The sequence below is a fragment of the Ceratotherium simum genome, chromosome 1, assembly GCF_057802395.1.
Source record: "Ceratotherium simum simum isolate JZ-2026a chromosome 1, ASM5780239v1, whole genome shotgun sequence".
NCBI classification, from domain to species: Eukaryota; Metazoa; Chordata; class Mammalia; order Perissodactyla; family Rhinocerotidae; genus Ceratotherium; species Ceratotherium simum.
Window position 1 is genome coordinate 87,403,198 of NC_141900.1, and position 15,406 is coordinate 87,418,603.

General features: G+C 35.2%; 1 protein-coding gene across 6 annotated transcripts in view; it reads left to right on the top strand.

Moving 5' to 3' along the window:
- The window catches only part of MKLN1 (muskelin 1), a 311,196-nt gene extending 296,155 nt beyond the window's left edge, over positions 1-15,041 (top strand). For 4 of the 6 annotated variants that reach the window (XM_087430799.1, XM_004430757.3, XM_004430756.3 and 1 more), the window contains 2 exons: positions 6,101-6,155; positions 14,694-15,041. In XM_087430799.1, the coding sequence (XP_087286925.1) occupies positions 6,101-6,155; positions 14,694-14,815 (177 nt within the window). In that variant the 3' untranslated portion in view covers positions 14,816-15,041. Of the gene's footprint in view, positions 1-6,100; positions 6,156-7,087; positions 10,072-10,399; positions 11,587-14,693 lie in introns of those variants that run through there. The other 2 variants (XM_087430812.1, XM_087430806.1) reach the window with 2 other exon arrangements.
- The last annotated feature ends 365 nt before the right edge of the window (positions 15,042-15,406 follow it).

A 15,406-nucleotide genomic window follows, 5' to 3' on the forward strand; every position in this document is an offset into this window, starting at 1 on the left:
CACAGGTTTCAGACTCAATGTCAAATCACTTTCAGGTACCAGGTTCATCGTACTATCAAGTAGTAGAGCCTGCATGTCCTTGGCACCCAAACAAAGAGATACTCTTTCATAGTTGCCTACTGTGAAAATAAGGCTTATTTCTCTTACTCAGTATTGGTTACCCTTCAATAGGTAGAGAATCAGCAGAACACACTATAGAACCCCCTGAAGGAGGACAGTTAATTGTCTTTCTTGAATCTTCAGTCAATTCATAATACTATTTGAAATAGGGGAAATTATCATAGTTTTGCCATGTAGCAGAATATGTCTGGTTTAATCTGTTATGGCTTATAACTGAACATAGTTGTGAAGAGTCCATTAATGTTCCTTTTGTTAGACCATGCATTTGCGAGTTATAAATAGATTTCCTTGTGTTTTTGCCATACTCTATCTAAAATGGCTATAGTCCGGGAACATTATTTTTCTCTTGTTTTTTAAAACCAAACCAAAACAAAATATTGCAAAGTAAATAATTTCAGCTGTGTGAGCTGCAAATAGGCCATTGAAAACAGACAGTTTGTTGTTAAAGCTAAGCTAATGGGAAAAACCAGGACAGAGAGGTATCTCAAGTTCAAACAGAACCATTTAAAAAATTTTGGTAGCGGATTTCTCTTTTTCCTCTTTTCTGTAGTCTCAAATTATGATTTGGATGCCACAGACTTCCATTCCATTTCTTAAAAGCTTCAACTATCAAGAGTTGTTTAGCCCTAGTAGAAGTTGGTAAAAATGGTGTTGTGCATGTGTGTGTCAGCATCACTTCAGAAACTTTAGAAACGTTTTCAAACCAATACCTTCACCCTAAGATTCTCCTCTGTCTGCTCTTTGTTACATGTAACAGAAAACCGAAAACACACCTGACATTGAGAATTACTGGTTTGTAAGGTTATTTAATTTAAAAATATGTGAACAGTTTTTGTTTTGAGGGAAAAAACAAATCCCTTGGTGACACTTGCAGTATATATACTTAAAATATTTGTTAGTGGGGCATATAGATCTTCACTTTCCTTATAAGAAATCATTTCACTTATTGAGAAAGGCCTTACTGCTGTTCATTTTCTGTAGTAGCTTGTTTTTGTTCTGTATGTATGTTTTACAAAATTTTCACTATATTAAATGATTATATCAGCAACTAAAAGTGGTTTTTAGATTTTTCTCTTTATTTTTTTGGGCGGTTATCATGGTGATGATCATCACTGTGCCTGTTATTGGGGAAATGATGGTGTACTACCAACTGTATACCCAATAATGGTTCTTTGCTTTCCTCCAGTCTCCAGAACATGAGTTCTCAATTGGTGGTGAGCTTCTAATAAACCTTATGAAAATGATATTTTTTTATAGAAAAGAGCCAAGAAAAGAATGCTTAAATTAATTCTACCATTTTCAGAGAGGATTCTATAATAGAGAAGGAATAAGAAAAACAAGTTTTTCAGCCAGTATTGCACATTTTGTATTAATTATACTTCTGGTGAGCTTCCAGAGTACTGGTGTCATTCATTTAACAGATGTATGTTGAGTCCCTACAATATGCCAGGCATGTATGCACAGGAGACATATCAATGAACCACAACAACATCCCTGTCCAGGAGGCACTAACATACCAGTGGAGGGAAACAATAACATGTTAAATTAGCAAATTATATAGTACATTAGAATTTGATAAGTATTATGGAAAAATTAAAAAGGGATAAAAAGGGTAAAGGGAGATCAGAAGTATAAGGGGTGCGAATTAGACAGTTGCACTATTAAATAGGATGATCATAATAGGCCTCATTTAGAAATGAGATTTGCACAGACTTGAAGGATATGAGGGAGTGATCTAACTAGATAATTTGGGAAAGATAATTTCTGGCAAAGTGAGGGGTAGAACAAAGACCCTAGGATGCGAACATTCTGGCTTTGTTTAGGAGAATAGCAAGGAGCCCATTGTGGCTGGAGTAGAGGTAAGGAGAGTGAGAGTAGTTGGAGATGAGGTCAGAGAGGTAAAGCAGAGATTGGGAGAACAGATTGTGAATGACTTCTTAAGTCATTATTGGGACTTTGGCTTTTACTCTGAATGAATAAAGAGCCAATTCAGAGTATGGTGCATGCAGAGGAATGATATGATCTCCTTTATGTTTTAATTAGATCACTTTGCCTACTATATTGAGAATAGACTAAAGGGGAGCAAGGATGGAGGCAGAGAGACCTCTGAGGAAGGTTGTAGAAATCTAAGCAAGGGATTGTAGTTCTGACTAAAGTAGTAGGAGTAGAAATGGTGAGAAGTAAAACAGATCAGATTCTCAATGTATTTTAAAGATAAAACCAACAGAATTTTATGATGGCTTGGATGTGGGGTTAGAAAGAAATGACTCCAAAGTTTTTGGGCCTGAAAAAGTAGAAAGATGGAGTTACTATCAACTGAAATGAGAAGGCTCTGGATGGAGCTGGTGTGTGGCAGTGGGTGGGGACTGCTGACTGGAATCAAGAGTTTAATTTTGGATTTGTTCAGTTTGAGATGCCTGTGAAACAGCCAGCTTGAGATGTTGAGGTGATAGTTGGATATTCAAGTCTGGATTTTGGGGGAGAGGTCTTGCTCTATTCAGATTGTGTGCTATTACTTGGTACCTATTAAAATTCTAGGCCAGTACATATCAGTTCCACTTATTTCATCAAGTTGCCAAAATAACAGTTTTCTCCCCATCCTTCTGTACGTAGAGCCAATAAAGTTTATCTTTCACCTTAGAAGTTAGAAAAGAGGGCTGAATTAACCCTCAAGTAAGTAGAAGATAGGAAATTAGTGAAATAAGAAACTAACAATAGGAATGGGCCGGCTCCGTGGCTTAGCGGTTAAGTGTGCGCGCTCTGATGCTGGCGGCCCGGGTTCGGATCCCGGGAGCGCCCCGAGGCACCACTTCTCCGTCCAACGTGAGGCCGAGTCCCACGTACAGCAACTAGAAGGATGTGAACCTATGACATACAACTATCTACTGGGGCTTTGGGGGGAAAAAACTGAATAAATAAAATCTAAAAAAAAAAAAAAAAAAGAAACTAACAATAGGAAAAGTGAAAAGTTGGTTCTTTGAAAATGTGAATAAAATTGGTAAACCCCTAGCAAGATTTATCAAGAAAAAAATAGTGAAAACGTGAATTATCGACATTACAAATGAAAAGGGGAAATCATTACAGACCCTACATATATTATAAGGGTAATAAGGAGATATTATGAACAACTTTGTCAACAAATTCAGCAGCTTGATGAAATAGACAAATTCCCTGAAAGACACAACTTACCAAAACTGACACAAGAAGAATTAGAAAATCTTTAGGAACTCCATATCAATTACAGACAGATTGAATTTGTAATTGAAAAGTTTTCAACAGAGAAATCTCTAGGCAGGAATGGCTATATCAGTAAATTCTGTCAACCATTTAGGAAAGAGAAAATACCAATTCTACATAGATTCTCAGAAATCAGAGGAAGATAAACCACTTTCTAAATCCTTTTATGAAGCAGCTTAACTCTGATATAAAAACCCAAAAGAGACATTTTACAAGCAAAGAAAACACAGACCCCGTGTGAATGTAGATGCAAAATTCTTAAGAAAATATTAGCTAATTGAATCCAGCAATATATAAAAAGGGTAATGCACAGTGACCAAGTGGGGATTTATCCCAGGAATACAAGGTTGGTTTAACATTTGAAAATCAATCAGTGTAATTTATCACATTGACAGAATGGAGGAGAAGAACCATAGATCATCTCAATAAGTGAAGAAAAGCATTTGACAGAATTCAAAACCCATTCATGATAAAAATTCTTAGCAAACTAGGAATAAAAAAAAATCCTAAATCTCATAAAGGGCATCTATGAAAAAGCATACAGGTAGTACTATACTTAATTGTAAAACACTAACCCCTTTCCCCTAAGATTATGACAAGGAAAGGATATCTGCTGTCAGCACGTCTATTCAGCATTGTGCCAGAGGTCCTAGCTGGTGCAATAAGATAAGAAAAAGAAATAAACAGTATGTAAGTTGGAAAAGAGGAAGTAAAATTGTTTGTGTTTGTAGATGACATTATTGTGTACATAGAAAACCTTATGCAATCTACAATACAATATACTAAGATAAGTGAATTTAGTAACGTTACAGAATACAAGGTCAATAGGAAAAAAAGCAATTATTTTTATACTAGCAGTGAACAATTAGAAAATGAAGTTTTAAAACTTTACTGTTAATAATAAAAAAATGATCAAATATGTAGTAATAAGTCTATTGAAATTAAAGAATACCTAAATAAATAAATAAATCACATTCATGGGTTGAAAGACTAAAAATTGTGAAGATGCCCGTTCTCCCCAAATTGGTTTTTAATTTAATAGTTTCTATCAATATATTCCGGCAAGTTTGGGTTTCTTTGTTGTTGTTGTTGTTTCTGGACTAGCGGAAATAGTCTTGAAAAAAGAAAAAAGTTGGAGGTCTCATACTACCTGATTTCAGGACTCTATATAAAGCCATAGTAATCAAGGCAGTGTGGTACTGGCTTAAGGATAGACAAATAGATCAACAGAACAGAATAGAGTTCAGAAATAGACCCACATATATGCGGTCAAATGATTTTTTGACCAGGGTGCCAAGTCCAATGGGGAAAAGAAAGTCTTTTTAGTAGATGGTGCTAAGTAACTGTATATCTCAACCCCTATCTCACTCTTAACACAAAAATTAACTTAAGATGGATTATGGATCTAAATATAAAACCCAGAAGAGTAAAGCTTCAAGAAGAAAACAGATTATCTTCACAACCTTGAGATAGGCAAAGATTTCTTGGACATGACACAAAAGGCACTAATCATAAAAGAAAAAAATAATAGTTGATAAATTGGACTATAAAAAAATTAAAATTTCTAATCATTAAAGGACATTAAAAAAAATAGGCAAGCTACAGACTAAATAATATTTGCAGTAGATATATCTGACAGAGGATTGATACCCAGGATATGTAAAGAACTTTGTATATTTTAAACTCTTCCTTTTATCCCCTTTTTTCCTAACTCGTGCTTAGATAGTTACTTCTGGAATATTTGTCCAATTTCTGACCTTCAAAGGACTATTAATCAGGGCTTACAAATATCAGTGGGATTGATAACTGAAATTTTAAAGTCTGCAAGCATAGGTATAAAATACCCCTGAGGAATCAGTGGTATAAACCGCTCAGACCTTGCAAAGTGCCAAGTTACTCCACTGAGATTCTACCCATTTGTCTACTCTTATTCCTTCCTTTAACTTGCCTATTTGCCAGCATCCTCATTCAAGATAAATGTAAATAGTTCTAAAATTTTATTTTTTACCAATTTGTTAAATTACCGGTATTGAAATAGTTTTCTTATTTTGTTTCATCATTGTTCAGTTACATTTTCTGTTTTAAACTAACTAATTGGCTAGCCTAGGAACCTAATCAACTTTATAACATTATTTCAGTATAAAAAAGCCCTATGAGCCTTTATAATTATATAACAATATAATTACACATGACTGTGAAATCCCAATCTAAGTTGTAATTTAGGAATGGCCTATTGTGAAATCCCAATCTAAGTTGTAATTTAGGAATGGCCTATACATAATAACCATGGTTATTTTCTCCGAGTTTGATTTACACAGCAAAGAGATCAGGTGTTTTACAGTAGTATGTATTTAGTTTTGAAATGAGAATGCATATATACTAAAAATTCAGTTAACTGTGTCCAGGACACCAATCTATCCATATGTGATAGATTCCTAAATGAGCAATTTTCTTTTTCATTTCAGTTGACCTGTTGTTCCTTAATAAATACGTACTTTAATACATTTTAAAAATAAAATAATTCCAGGACTTGCCTTGGTCCAGTATTTTGCAAAATGATAATAGCAGGCCAATAGAAAAGTCAGCATATTCTTTAATCTAAATGTGGTGTTCTTGCCGCTTTTTGGCCTTATGCAACAACATGTACAAAGACATCCAGTGGCTGATAAATGGTCAAAATTATATGTTATTTTTCTCCAACGTGGAGAAAGGTGGCTAATTTGCTTCTATTTTTCTTTTACAGTTTCAGCTCCTAGCTTCAGCTCTCTTCAGATCTGGTTCCGATTTTACAGCTCTAGGTAAGTATTCCAATATAGTTTATCCAGCCAGATGCCCTGGCATTTGGGAGGTTGGATTTTGATTTCTTTTACATGAAACATCAGATGAGATGTTCATCCAAACAAATGGAGCAAGTTTCAAGGTAGCATGCAAAATTTCTAATAACCTGCTAGTAGATTATTTTCCAAGCATCAGTCACCAGTTCATGGATCAGTATGCAGTTCCTGTTACACCAATTACTGAGTTATTATGCAGACAGGTGTCAATAGAAGCATGAACAAAATAAATTAATTTATATAGCATTGTTTTGGAATGCAGGCTGTATTACTGATATACTACTATGAGATAACATTTGTTGCTTGAATGGTTTTTCCTCTCAGTTTGTTCTTTGTGGAATTGTGTGATGTCAGCAGAATGGTGATGGGATAGGTAATGAAATAAATGGGAGCAGAGAAAATGAATTAATTTTTTCCTGAAAATGGGAATTTTTGTATGTTGGTATCTTGATTGTTTTAAGTGTTTCTCAAACACCCCAGGTATGGGCATCAGTTTTCATTTAGGAGCCCTCTCATTTAGTATTAATGAGTTGTTAAGGTAGTTAAACTAGGCTCTAGTAAAGTGAGAGGTCTCTGAAAATTCACCTTTACTCAGGTGAATTTTCAAGGATCTCTTTATTAGGATAAGTCATTTTTACAGCTTCAGTTTTTCAACAAGATAGTAGCCTTTTGAAGTATGGGAATTTCCAGTTTTCCTCTTATTATAAAATGTAGTCACACGGTGAATACATATTAATCCCATTGATGCTGTTGCTGTTATTTGCCTTAGAATTGAGCAATAGTAATGAAATTTTCCAGTGTATGTAATATAAATAGTACTTTTTATCTTTGGAATAAAATAACACTTCTGGATATCAGTTTAATTTCTTCATTGTTTGTCCTTTTGTCTCTTAAAGGTGAACCATACCTCAAAGGAAAAAACAGAGATATATAATTCTGGCGTTTTTCACTGGGATGGGAAAAAATAGCAGTGTTTCTTGGGGTCTTGGCCTTTCTTTTTCCATAACGAGTAATTGAGCCTTCTCTACTGATCTAAGCAACGCCAGTCCTGAGTTCTAATTCCAGAATATGTAGGATTCTACAGGGCAAGACTGAGTTGGACTGCTATAAAACATAACTCCAATAGGTTCTTCTAAAAATTTAGGTAATTGTTCACCACTATTCCATACACTTGAGGGCTTTTAAAAAATGTTTTTAGGCTGTTAAAAAGTCTCAACCCTGTGATGGAGAATCTAGGTATAAGCATTATTTTAGAAAGTTTATACCCTTTTGAATTTTATCATTTGAAACAGAGATCTGGTTATACGTGAATTAGAAGCTTGGCACATAGATATTCAGTTTGAATGAATGTGTGCCTTGTTATGTATGGACACCACAGCTCAGAGCCATTATTTTTATTTTATTGGTAGGCAGCACTAAAATGTCTCTGGCTGACATATATTTAGCCTTTAGAGCAAGAATTTCTTGGCAATCATTTAAATATGTTAGGCTGGTATCAGCAAATATTCTAACTTTAGCTTAACTCCTTTCTTCTGTCTCTGCCCTATTCACAGTAAGCTAACATATTTTGTCAGGAGCAATTTGTTTTACTTGAATTCTAAACAAACCTCAGATACACTGAAAACAATAGAAAAAAAATACAAAAAGGGAAAATTCCTATAGGATTTTATTTCCTACGTGGAAGGGAGGCAGTATGTTTCGTAATTAAGAGATGAGAGTGTGGTGGTTGAGTCAGAATCTAGGTTCAGATACCAGCTCTGCCACTTGCTAATTTTAGAAGTGACTTTGAGCAAGTCACCTTTCTAATCATTAAGGTAATGAGAGTACTACCTCAAGTTAAGAGAATTAAATGAAATAATTATGGAGAGCAGCACAATAAAACACTTAGTCAGTGCTCCATTCAAGGTACTATTACTATCACCTCCCTTAAAAATGTAATCGTCTTTGTAACATTGGTGAATTTGGATGAGGAGCAAATTCAGGTTGTATGCTAATTTTAATAAGGAGAAATTTGATATGTTATTTATAAACAAAAAGTACTTTTCATAAGGTTTCATGCTTATGTACAGTTCCTGGTTCTTGTTCTCATTCATTTTCTATCAGATTGTTTTACCTTTACTCTACTTAGAATTGACATCAAGTAGGTTTGGGCCGGCTTAGCGGTTAAGTGCGTATGCTCCGCTACTGGCGCCCGGGTTCAGATCCCGGGTGCGCACCGACGCGTCGCTTGTCCGGCCATGCTGAGGCCGCGTCCCACATACAGCAACTAGAAGGATGTGCAGCTGTGACATACAACTATCTACTGGGGCTTTGGGGAGAAAAAGGGGCAAAAAAAAATGAGGAGGATTGGCGATAGATGTTCGCTCAGGGCCGGTCTTCCTCAGCAAAAAAAAAAAAAAAAAAAAAGAAATCAAATAGGTTATTTAATGTGTAGGTGTATACGTCTTACATGTATAGATAAACTGAATATTTCATTTTCTAAATTCTCTCCCCAAAATTTTGCCTCAGCCAAACTTTCTAGTTCCCTTCAGAATTAATCCAGTTTATCTTAACTTCTTAGTGAGAATTAAAGTATTTACTAATGTTATATGTAATTTAAAGAGTTAGAAAGATAGAAAGTGATTTACAAATAGCTGGCATTATCTTAGTTTTGAAAAATGACTGACTTCAGAGAAAAATAACCTCTGCCTCTGGGCATCTTTGGCTTAGAGCTGTTGGTGGCTGTGGGTTTTTTTAAGCTTGAACTCAGACATTTTGCTAATTTTAAGAGCATATTTTCGGCAAGGTATGTGACAAGTAGGAAAAATCCGGTCTATAGTGCGTATTGCCTATTTTTGGTCGTCATACCTCTCTTTAGAAGTTTACAGTCCAAATGTGATATGCAAGTATCAGTTCAGACAAATTTTTAAAATATTTTATGTCTAAAGTCCAGTGTTTTGTGGCACTGTGTTGACATTTGTGAATGAGCCTTAGGAATTTCACAGCATTTACTATGCCCTGTTAGCCTTTATACTTTTGCTGTATCCACGAAACTTAGATTTCAACAAGATACTTTCTTCAGCCTCCTGTCTGTAGCCCATGTGTTTACAGGTGCTTTTTGTAAAATAATAAGTTTATTATTAGAAATAAGAAGTATAAATAAAGAAACTTATGTCTAGGAGAAAAATGAGAAGTCTTGTTATTTCTTCTTTACCATAAATAGGAAAAGCTACCTAGTCTATTTAGGATGTTACCTTAAAAGTATATTTCCAATAGGTCACTTTCTTTTTAGAGCAGTCATTGTCTTCAGTCGTAATAGTAGTGATAGCTAAAATTTCTTAAGCACTTATTATGGGGCCAGGAACTATTCTAAGCACTTTACATGTCATAACTCATTTAATCTCCATAATAAAGTAGCTAATGTTCTGAACCACTTTTATAAATGAAGATTCTGGGACACAGAGAGGCTAAAGTAACTTACTTGCCCAGGAATAGTGCTTAGTGAGTGGCAAAACCAGATGCCTTAGTAGTATGGCTTCAGAGCTCATTCTCTAAACCACCAACTATACTACCTCTCATTGAGCTTTACCAGTTTCCACTGCTCTGGGTGATAAGTTCCTCATTCCACTGTATGGTGAAAATGAAGTGAGAGAAACTGATTAGGAGCATGAGATTTAGAATCAATACAACCTTTTTTGTCCTAGCTCTACCATTTAAGTAGTCATGTTACTGTTGATGAGTTTCCTAGTGCCCCACCCCTTTTTAATGTACTTTTTGAAAAACATTGACTACAAGGAAAGCTTAAGATTCTCCTTGAACAACTTCCCTTAATCTCTGTCCCCTCCCCTCAAGTGTAATCACCCATATCTGGCAGATCTTTACACACACACACACACACACACACACACACACACCCATATATACAGACATACAGATGCAGTTGATTCTCATTATTTGCAGTAATATTCTATAAAGTCATTGGGAATGCTAAATTAGTGAATACTGAACCATTGCTCCTATGGGAAATACAGGGTTAGGTTCCTGTGAGCCTCTGGTTGCAAGATTTTTGTCAGCGATCAATACATAGCATTGCTTTAGGTGTGTTTCTGTTTAAAGACACCATATTTATATATCTGTATTGTTGATTCATTAACATTGAACTCATAGGCAACAGCACTATAACTCATTCCTGAACAAAGCTTATCTAACACATGTATTTTCTCCATAAGGCACATCACGACCTTCTTGCCCTTGAGGAACACTAGATAGCACTTCAGCACTACACTTGGGGGCCATTTTAAGCAGTGAAGTCACCGAGAAAAAGTGCAAAAATGTGAAGAACATGGCACTAAATAGACTGAAAAAGACACTTGTTTATAGTATGAGAGCTGAAACAAGAAGGCAGAGCATCACTTCGTGTGACCTCAGCTCAGAACGTGTGCATGTGGTGACTCAAAATTTTGCCTCTCTGCGCATGTCTGTGAATGACCACAAAAGTTCCACAAATACTGATTTTGGGGTTACAAATAAATTTCAGTGAGTAGGCAAATGAACAAATACAGAATCTTCGAATAATGAGGATCAATTGTATATGTGCACACATACACATATAGATGTATAGATGTATAGTTTCTGGTTCTATTTATTACATAATGTAAAAACATGTATTCTACAACCTAACTTTTTAAAATTTAATGATGTGGCTTGGAGATGTTTGCATGAAACTACACTAGATCTATTGTATTCTTCTGAAGTGATAAATACTATTCCATAATAGGGATCTACCATAATTTAGCCATTCATCTAATGATAGTGTAAATTTCATGATCCTCATTGGTAAATGGTGAATAAGAATAAAAGATGTTCTCTTGAGGGCTAAATGAACTTAGCACATTGCCTACAATTTAATAAGCACTCAATGAATGTTAGTTAATAAAAATAAATAAATCATACAGACATGGGTTCACATTCTGTTCTCTTCCCTTACCAGCTGTGATACCTTATTAAATTACTGAATCTGTCTGATCTAAATTGTCTCATCTGAAATTGGAGTTTATGATAATTGCTTTATTGTTTTTTGTGACAATGAAATGTGGTCATACATAAAGCACCTAGCACATACTAGGGACTCGGTGTCTCCTTCCCTCCCAAATCATCTGATCTCGTGAAAATGGTATTACTTCATTAGAGTACTATCACAGAATCAGGATCTTCTCTTAAAAATATGTACTACGACATTTTTACAAATAAAGAAAATAAAATAAATAAAATAAAACAAAGAAGGGAAAAGGCCTAAAGTTGAATATGAACAGAAACAAACAAACCTATTTATCAAATTGGTAACATTACCATACAGAAGGGAAAAAAGAGAATTAAACCTTTTTAGTGCTTAGACTGTATACTTTCAGTGAAATATATTCTAAAGACAATAAAAGCAAAGAAATTTTGAGTTTTTGCTTTTATTCTGGAAATTGTTCTGTGTGTATTTTAGATTGAGCAAATGAAGTAAATGGGATGATGTTACTGGGAGGTGGTTTTCTTAGTGGGAGAAAGGAGATATAAATATGGAATGGGATAAGGAGAGGAAGAATCCTGTATGGTTCTTAAAAAATTGGAATTAGCAATGAAAGCATGAACTAATGATTTTATTCAAAAAAAGTGTATGTATAATATGTGTGGACATATATATATAGGCCTAAAACAACAACAGCCTTGGCAATTAGCACAACTGATCTTGGTTTCTAAATATCATTCACCACTGAAAGGAATTAGGGTTCCTTGGGAAAATGGCTGACTCCAGAGCTGTGTAAAGTGAGCTTGGATATATTGGTGTGCCGGAAAGTAAGGAAGTGCTCAAAAATTAATGGGGACGTTTCAAAAAGATACAGAAGCCAACTTTCAAAAGAACACTTACTGGCCAAATCTGGGACAATATGAGTATTAAAATGAATAATGATAGTAATGGATATAACATACTGAACAAGAAAAGAATCCATGAGTGTATACTGCAAACAAATAAATAAAATGGAGAGAGGAAAAGCTCTTCTTTACAATTGATGTCAACCAATAAATCTAGAAGGAATTGTTAGAAAATCACCATCATATAAATAATTGTTTTAGCAAGAATCATCACTGAATGCTAAAATCGTTGGGTGCGTTTCTGTTGGGGAACAGGACATTTGCATAGTCTTACACTGTCTTCTCAACAATATCTTATTAATTGCAAAGGTAGAAAAGAACACCTTTACATTGGAGAAATCTGGCATGCACCAGCTTAACCAGGTGATCAAAGTTAACATCATCAATATTGGGACAAACTGATAACCCGTGCTTCCTGAGGTGATGCGCTGAGAAGAACACAGTATCACTTGTGTAGTATTCTTGCAAAAACTTCATAAACTGAATCTGATCATGAGGAAGCAATGAGACAACCCAAATTTAACACATTCTACTACGTAACTGCTCTGTACTCTTCATAAATATTGGTGTCATAAAAAACAAAGAGGTTGAGGAACTATTCCAGACTAAAGAGACTTGCAAACTAAATACAATGTTTGATCTTGGATTGAGTTTTAGATTAGTGCAGAAAATGACTATAAAAAAGATTACTGGGACATAAATGTTAAATTTCCTAAATTTAATATATTGTGGTTAAGTGAATGTTCTTGTTCTTAGGTGAAATGAACTCAAGTATTTAGGGGTGAAGATGTCTACAGTTTACTTCCATATCGTTCCACAAAAAATGTGTGGGTGGGGTACACAGAAACACACACACACACACACACACACACGTAGAGAGAGAATGAGAACATAAGTGGGAAAATGTTAAACAATTGTTGATGGGCCGGCTCCGTGGCTTAGCGGTTAAGTGTGCGCGCTCTGATGCTGGCGGCCCGGGTTCGGATCCCGGGCACGCCCCAAGGCACCACTTCTCCGTCCAACGCGAGGCCGAGTCCCACGTACAGCAACTAGAAGGATGTGAACCTATGACGTACAACTATCTACTGGGGCTTTGGGGGGAAAAAAAATGAATAAATAAAATCTTTAAAAAAAAAAAAAAAACAATTGTTGAATCTAGGTGAAGGGCATATGAGTGTTTGTTGTACTATTCATGAAACTTTTTATGAGTTTAAAATTTTTCAAAATAAAAAGTTGAAAAAAAGCAATTTAGAAAACAAAAGCATAAAATAGAAAAAAAGAACATAATCTCACCATTCAGATATAACCTTTGTTTAACTTTTTGGAGTATTTCCTTCCATTCATTTCTATGATATGATAGTAGGCTTTGTTAAATCTTAAGCTTGGCTCGAAGGAGTAAACATTTGCCCTCAAACTTAAAATAATAATAAAATTTTTTAAAATAAAAGGGAATGTACCTTTCTGGAGGCATTGTTTATTTTCCTTCCAGGAAACTGGTATCCTTGGCAATGTTATGTTCTATTCGTGTTCTTTACAAGATTAAAAAACAGATTGCACCTAAAACTGTATTCTAAGTTGAATGAAAATCAGTCCAACTTGAAGTAGTTTTCTCTGGGTGTCATGGCATATATAACTCTTTCTGGCTCTGTTTCTGTTTCTGATGGCACTCAGTAGGGCTCTCATGTTTCAGTTAGCCCAGTCAGGAATGGGGAAAAGCAAAAGACTAGTTTATCATTTACATACTTCATATGTGCCTAAAAAAATTGAAGCAGCTGGGAGCAGTATACCAGCTGACTAAAGGAAAGAGGTATCTTACTGAATATTCCTTTGGCTGGAGCAAAATTGAAAACTAAGTGTTTACTAGAGGTTAAAGGGAAAAAATCCTTTAGTTCAGTGTTCTCCACCTTTTAAGAATATCATCCACTTTCTAATATTCAGCTGGATAAAAGTAGTTCATTGCTCTGTTTTCCACATAGTGTGTGCCTAGCATAGAGCCTGGTACATAATATGATAAAGATGTGATATTTACTGGGTGCCAGGTTCCATTGTACGTACAGTACATGTCTTTCTTCCCCTCAGCCATCTATATTTTCAACTCAGTTATGTCAGACTACTTCCAGCCCTGAAGGTTTGAGTGATTTTAGACCACTTTCTAAAGACCTCTTTCATTTTGATTTTATTATATTTTTATTACCAAAAAAGTTTTAGTGGGTCAGAAGCATATATAAAATTAGAAAAGAAGAGTGAAATTTGCTCAGTTGACTAGAAAAGAAAATGATTGTAAGGAAAAGAGAGAAATCACTGTCAATGACTAAAGTGCCAGTCTTTTGGCCAGGTACTTTTCACATAATTGCATTTGATCTGCACAATAAGTCTGTGAAGTAAACAGGATTATCACAAATTTACAGCTCGGAAAACAGTTGCAGAAAGGCTGATCACTGCCTGGTGGTAGAACTTGGATCAAGACCCTTGCCTATCTGGTTTTAAAGCCTGATTTGGTTACATTTTTCCATTATGCATTGCTGCTTTTCTCAACTACCTTTTCTGTTACATGTTGAGTTTTAAACACAATGGATGAGTTTCTTTGTATCTCTTCTTCACCAGGCTTTTCAGATGTGGATCACACCTATGCTCAAAGAACTCAGCTCTTTGACACCTTAGTAAATTTCTTTCCTGACAGCATGACTCCTCCGAAAGGCAACCTGGTAGACCTCATCACACTGTAACTGAAGAGTCACTGGACAGAAATGGAGAACAGGAGTCTGCTTTTAGTATTTTGGATTTCAACTCTATTGACTGACAGTTAGGCTGCAGTGATTGAGGACTGCACCAGAGTTTTGAAGGGATCTTTGTCACAAGTTTTAACCCTCTTCCTTCATACCTGACCTCAACCCCATTCTCCTTATCCCATTCCTAAATTAGACTAATAAAGTGAAATTGGTATACTTTCCATTTAAATGTATATATATATTTTTTCTTACTTTAGCTTTTAAGAATTAATGAGTATAAAAAAATCAAGCAGTTTACCCTTTTCTGATTTTTATTTCACTTTTTAAAAATTGGAACAAGTAAGTACTATTAGACTCAGTGCTACAAGAATTGGGATTTTGTTGTTGGGCCTTTCTTTCTCCTCCCATCCCATTTCACTTTACCTCACTTCACACAACTGCTTATAAGTGGTATCGCTTGTTTACCTCTTTACTTCGTTCTTAACAGTATATAGTTCTGTAGGACAATTGATGTATGTTAAGGTGAAATATGTGTCTCTGTTGACTAGAGTCTTGTACTACAGTAAACAATAGGAGGAACAGAGGGCT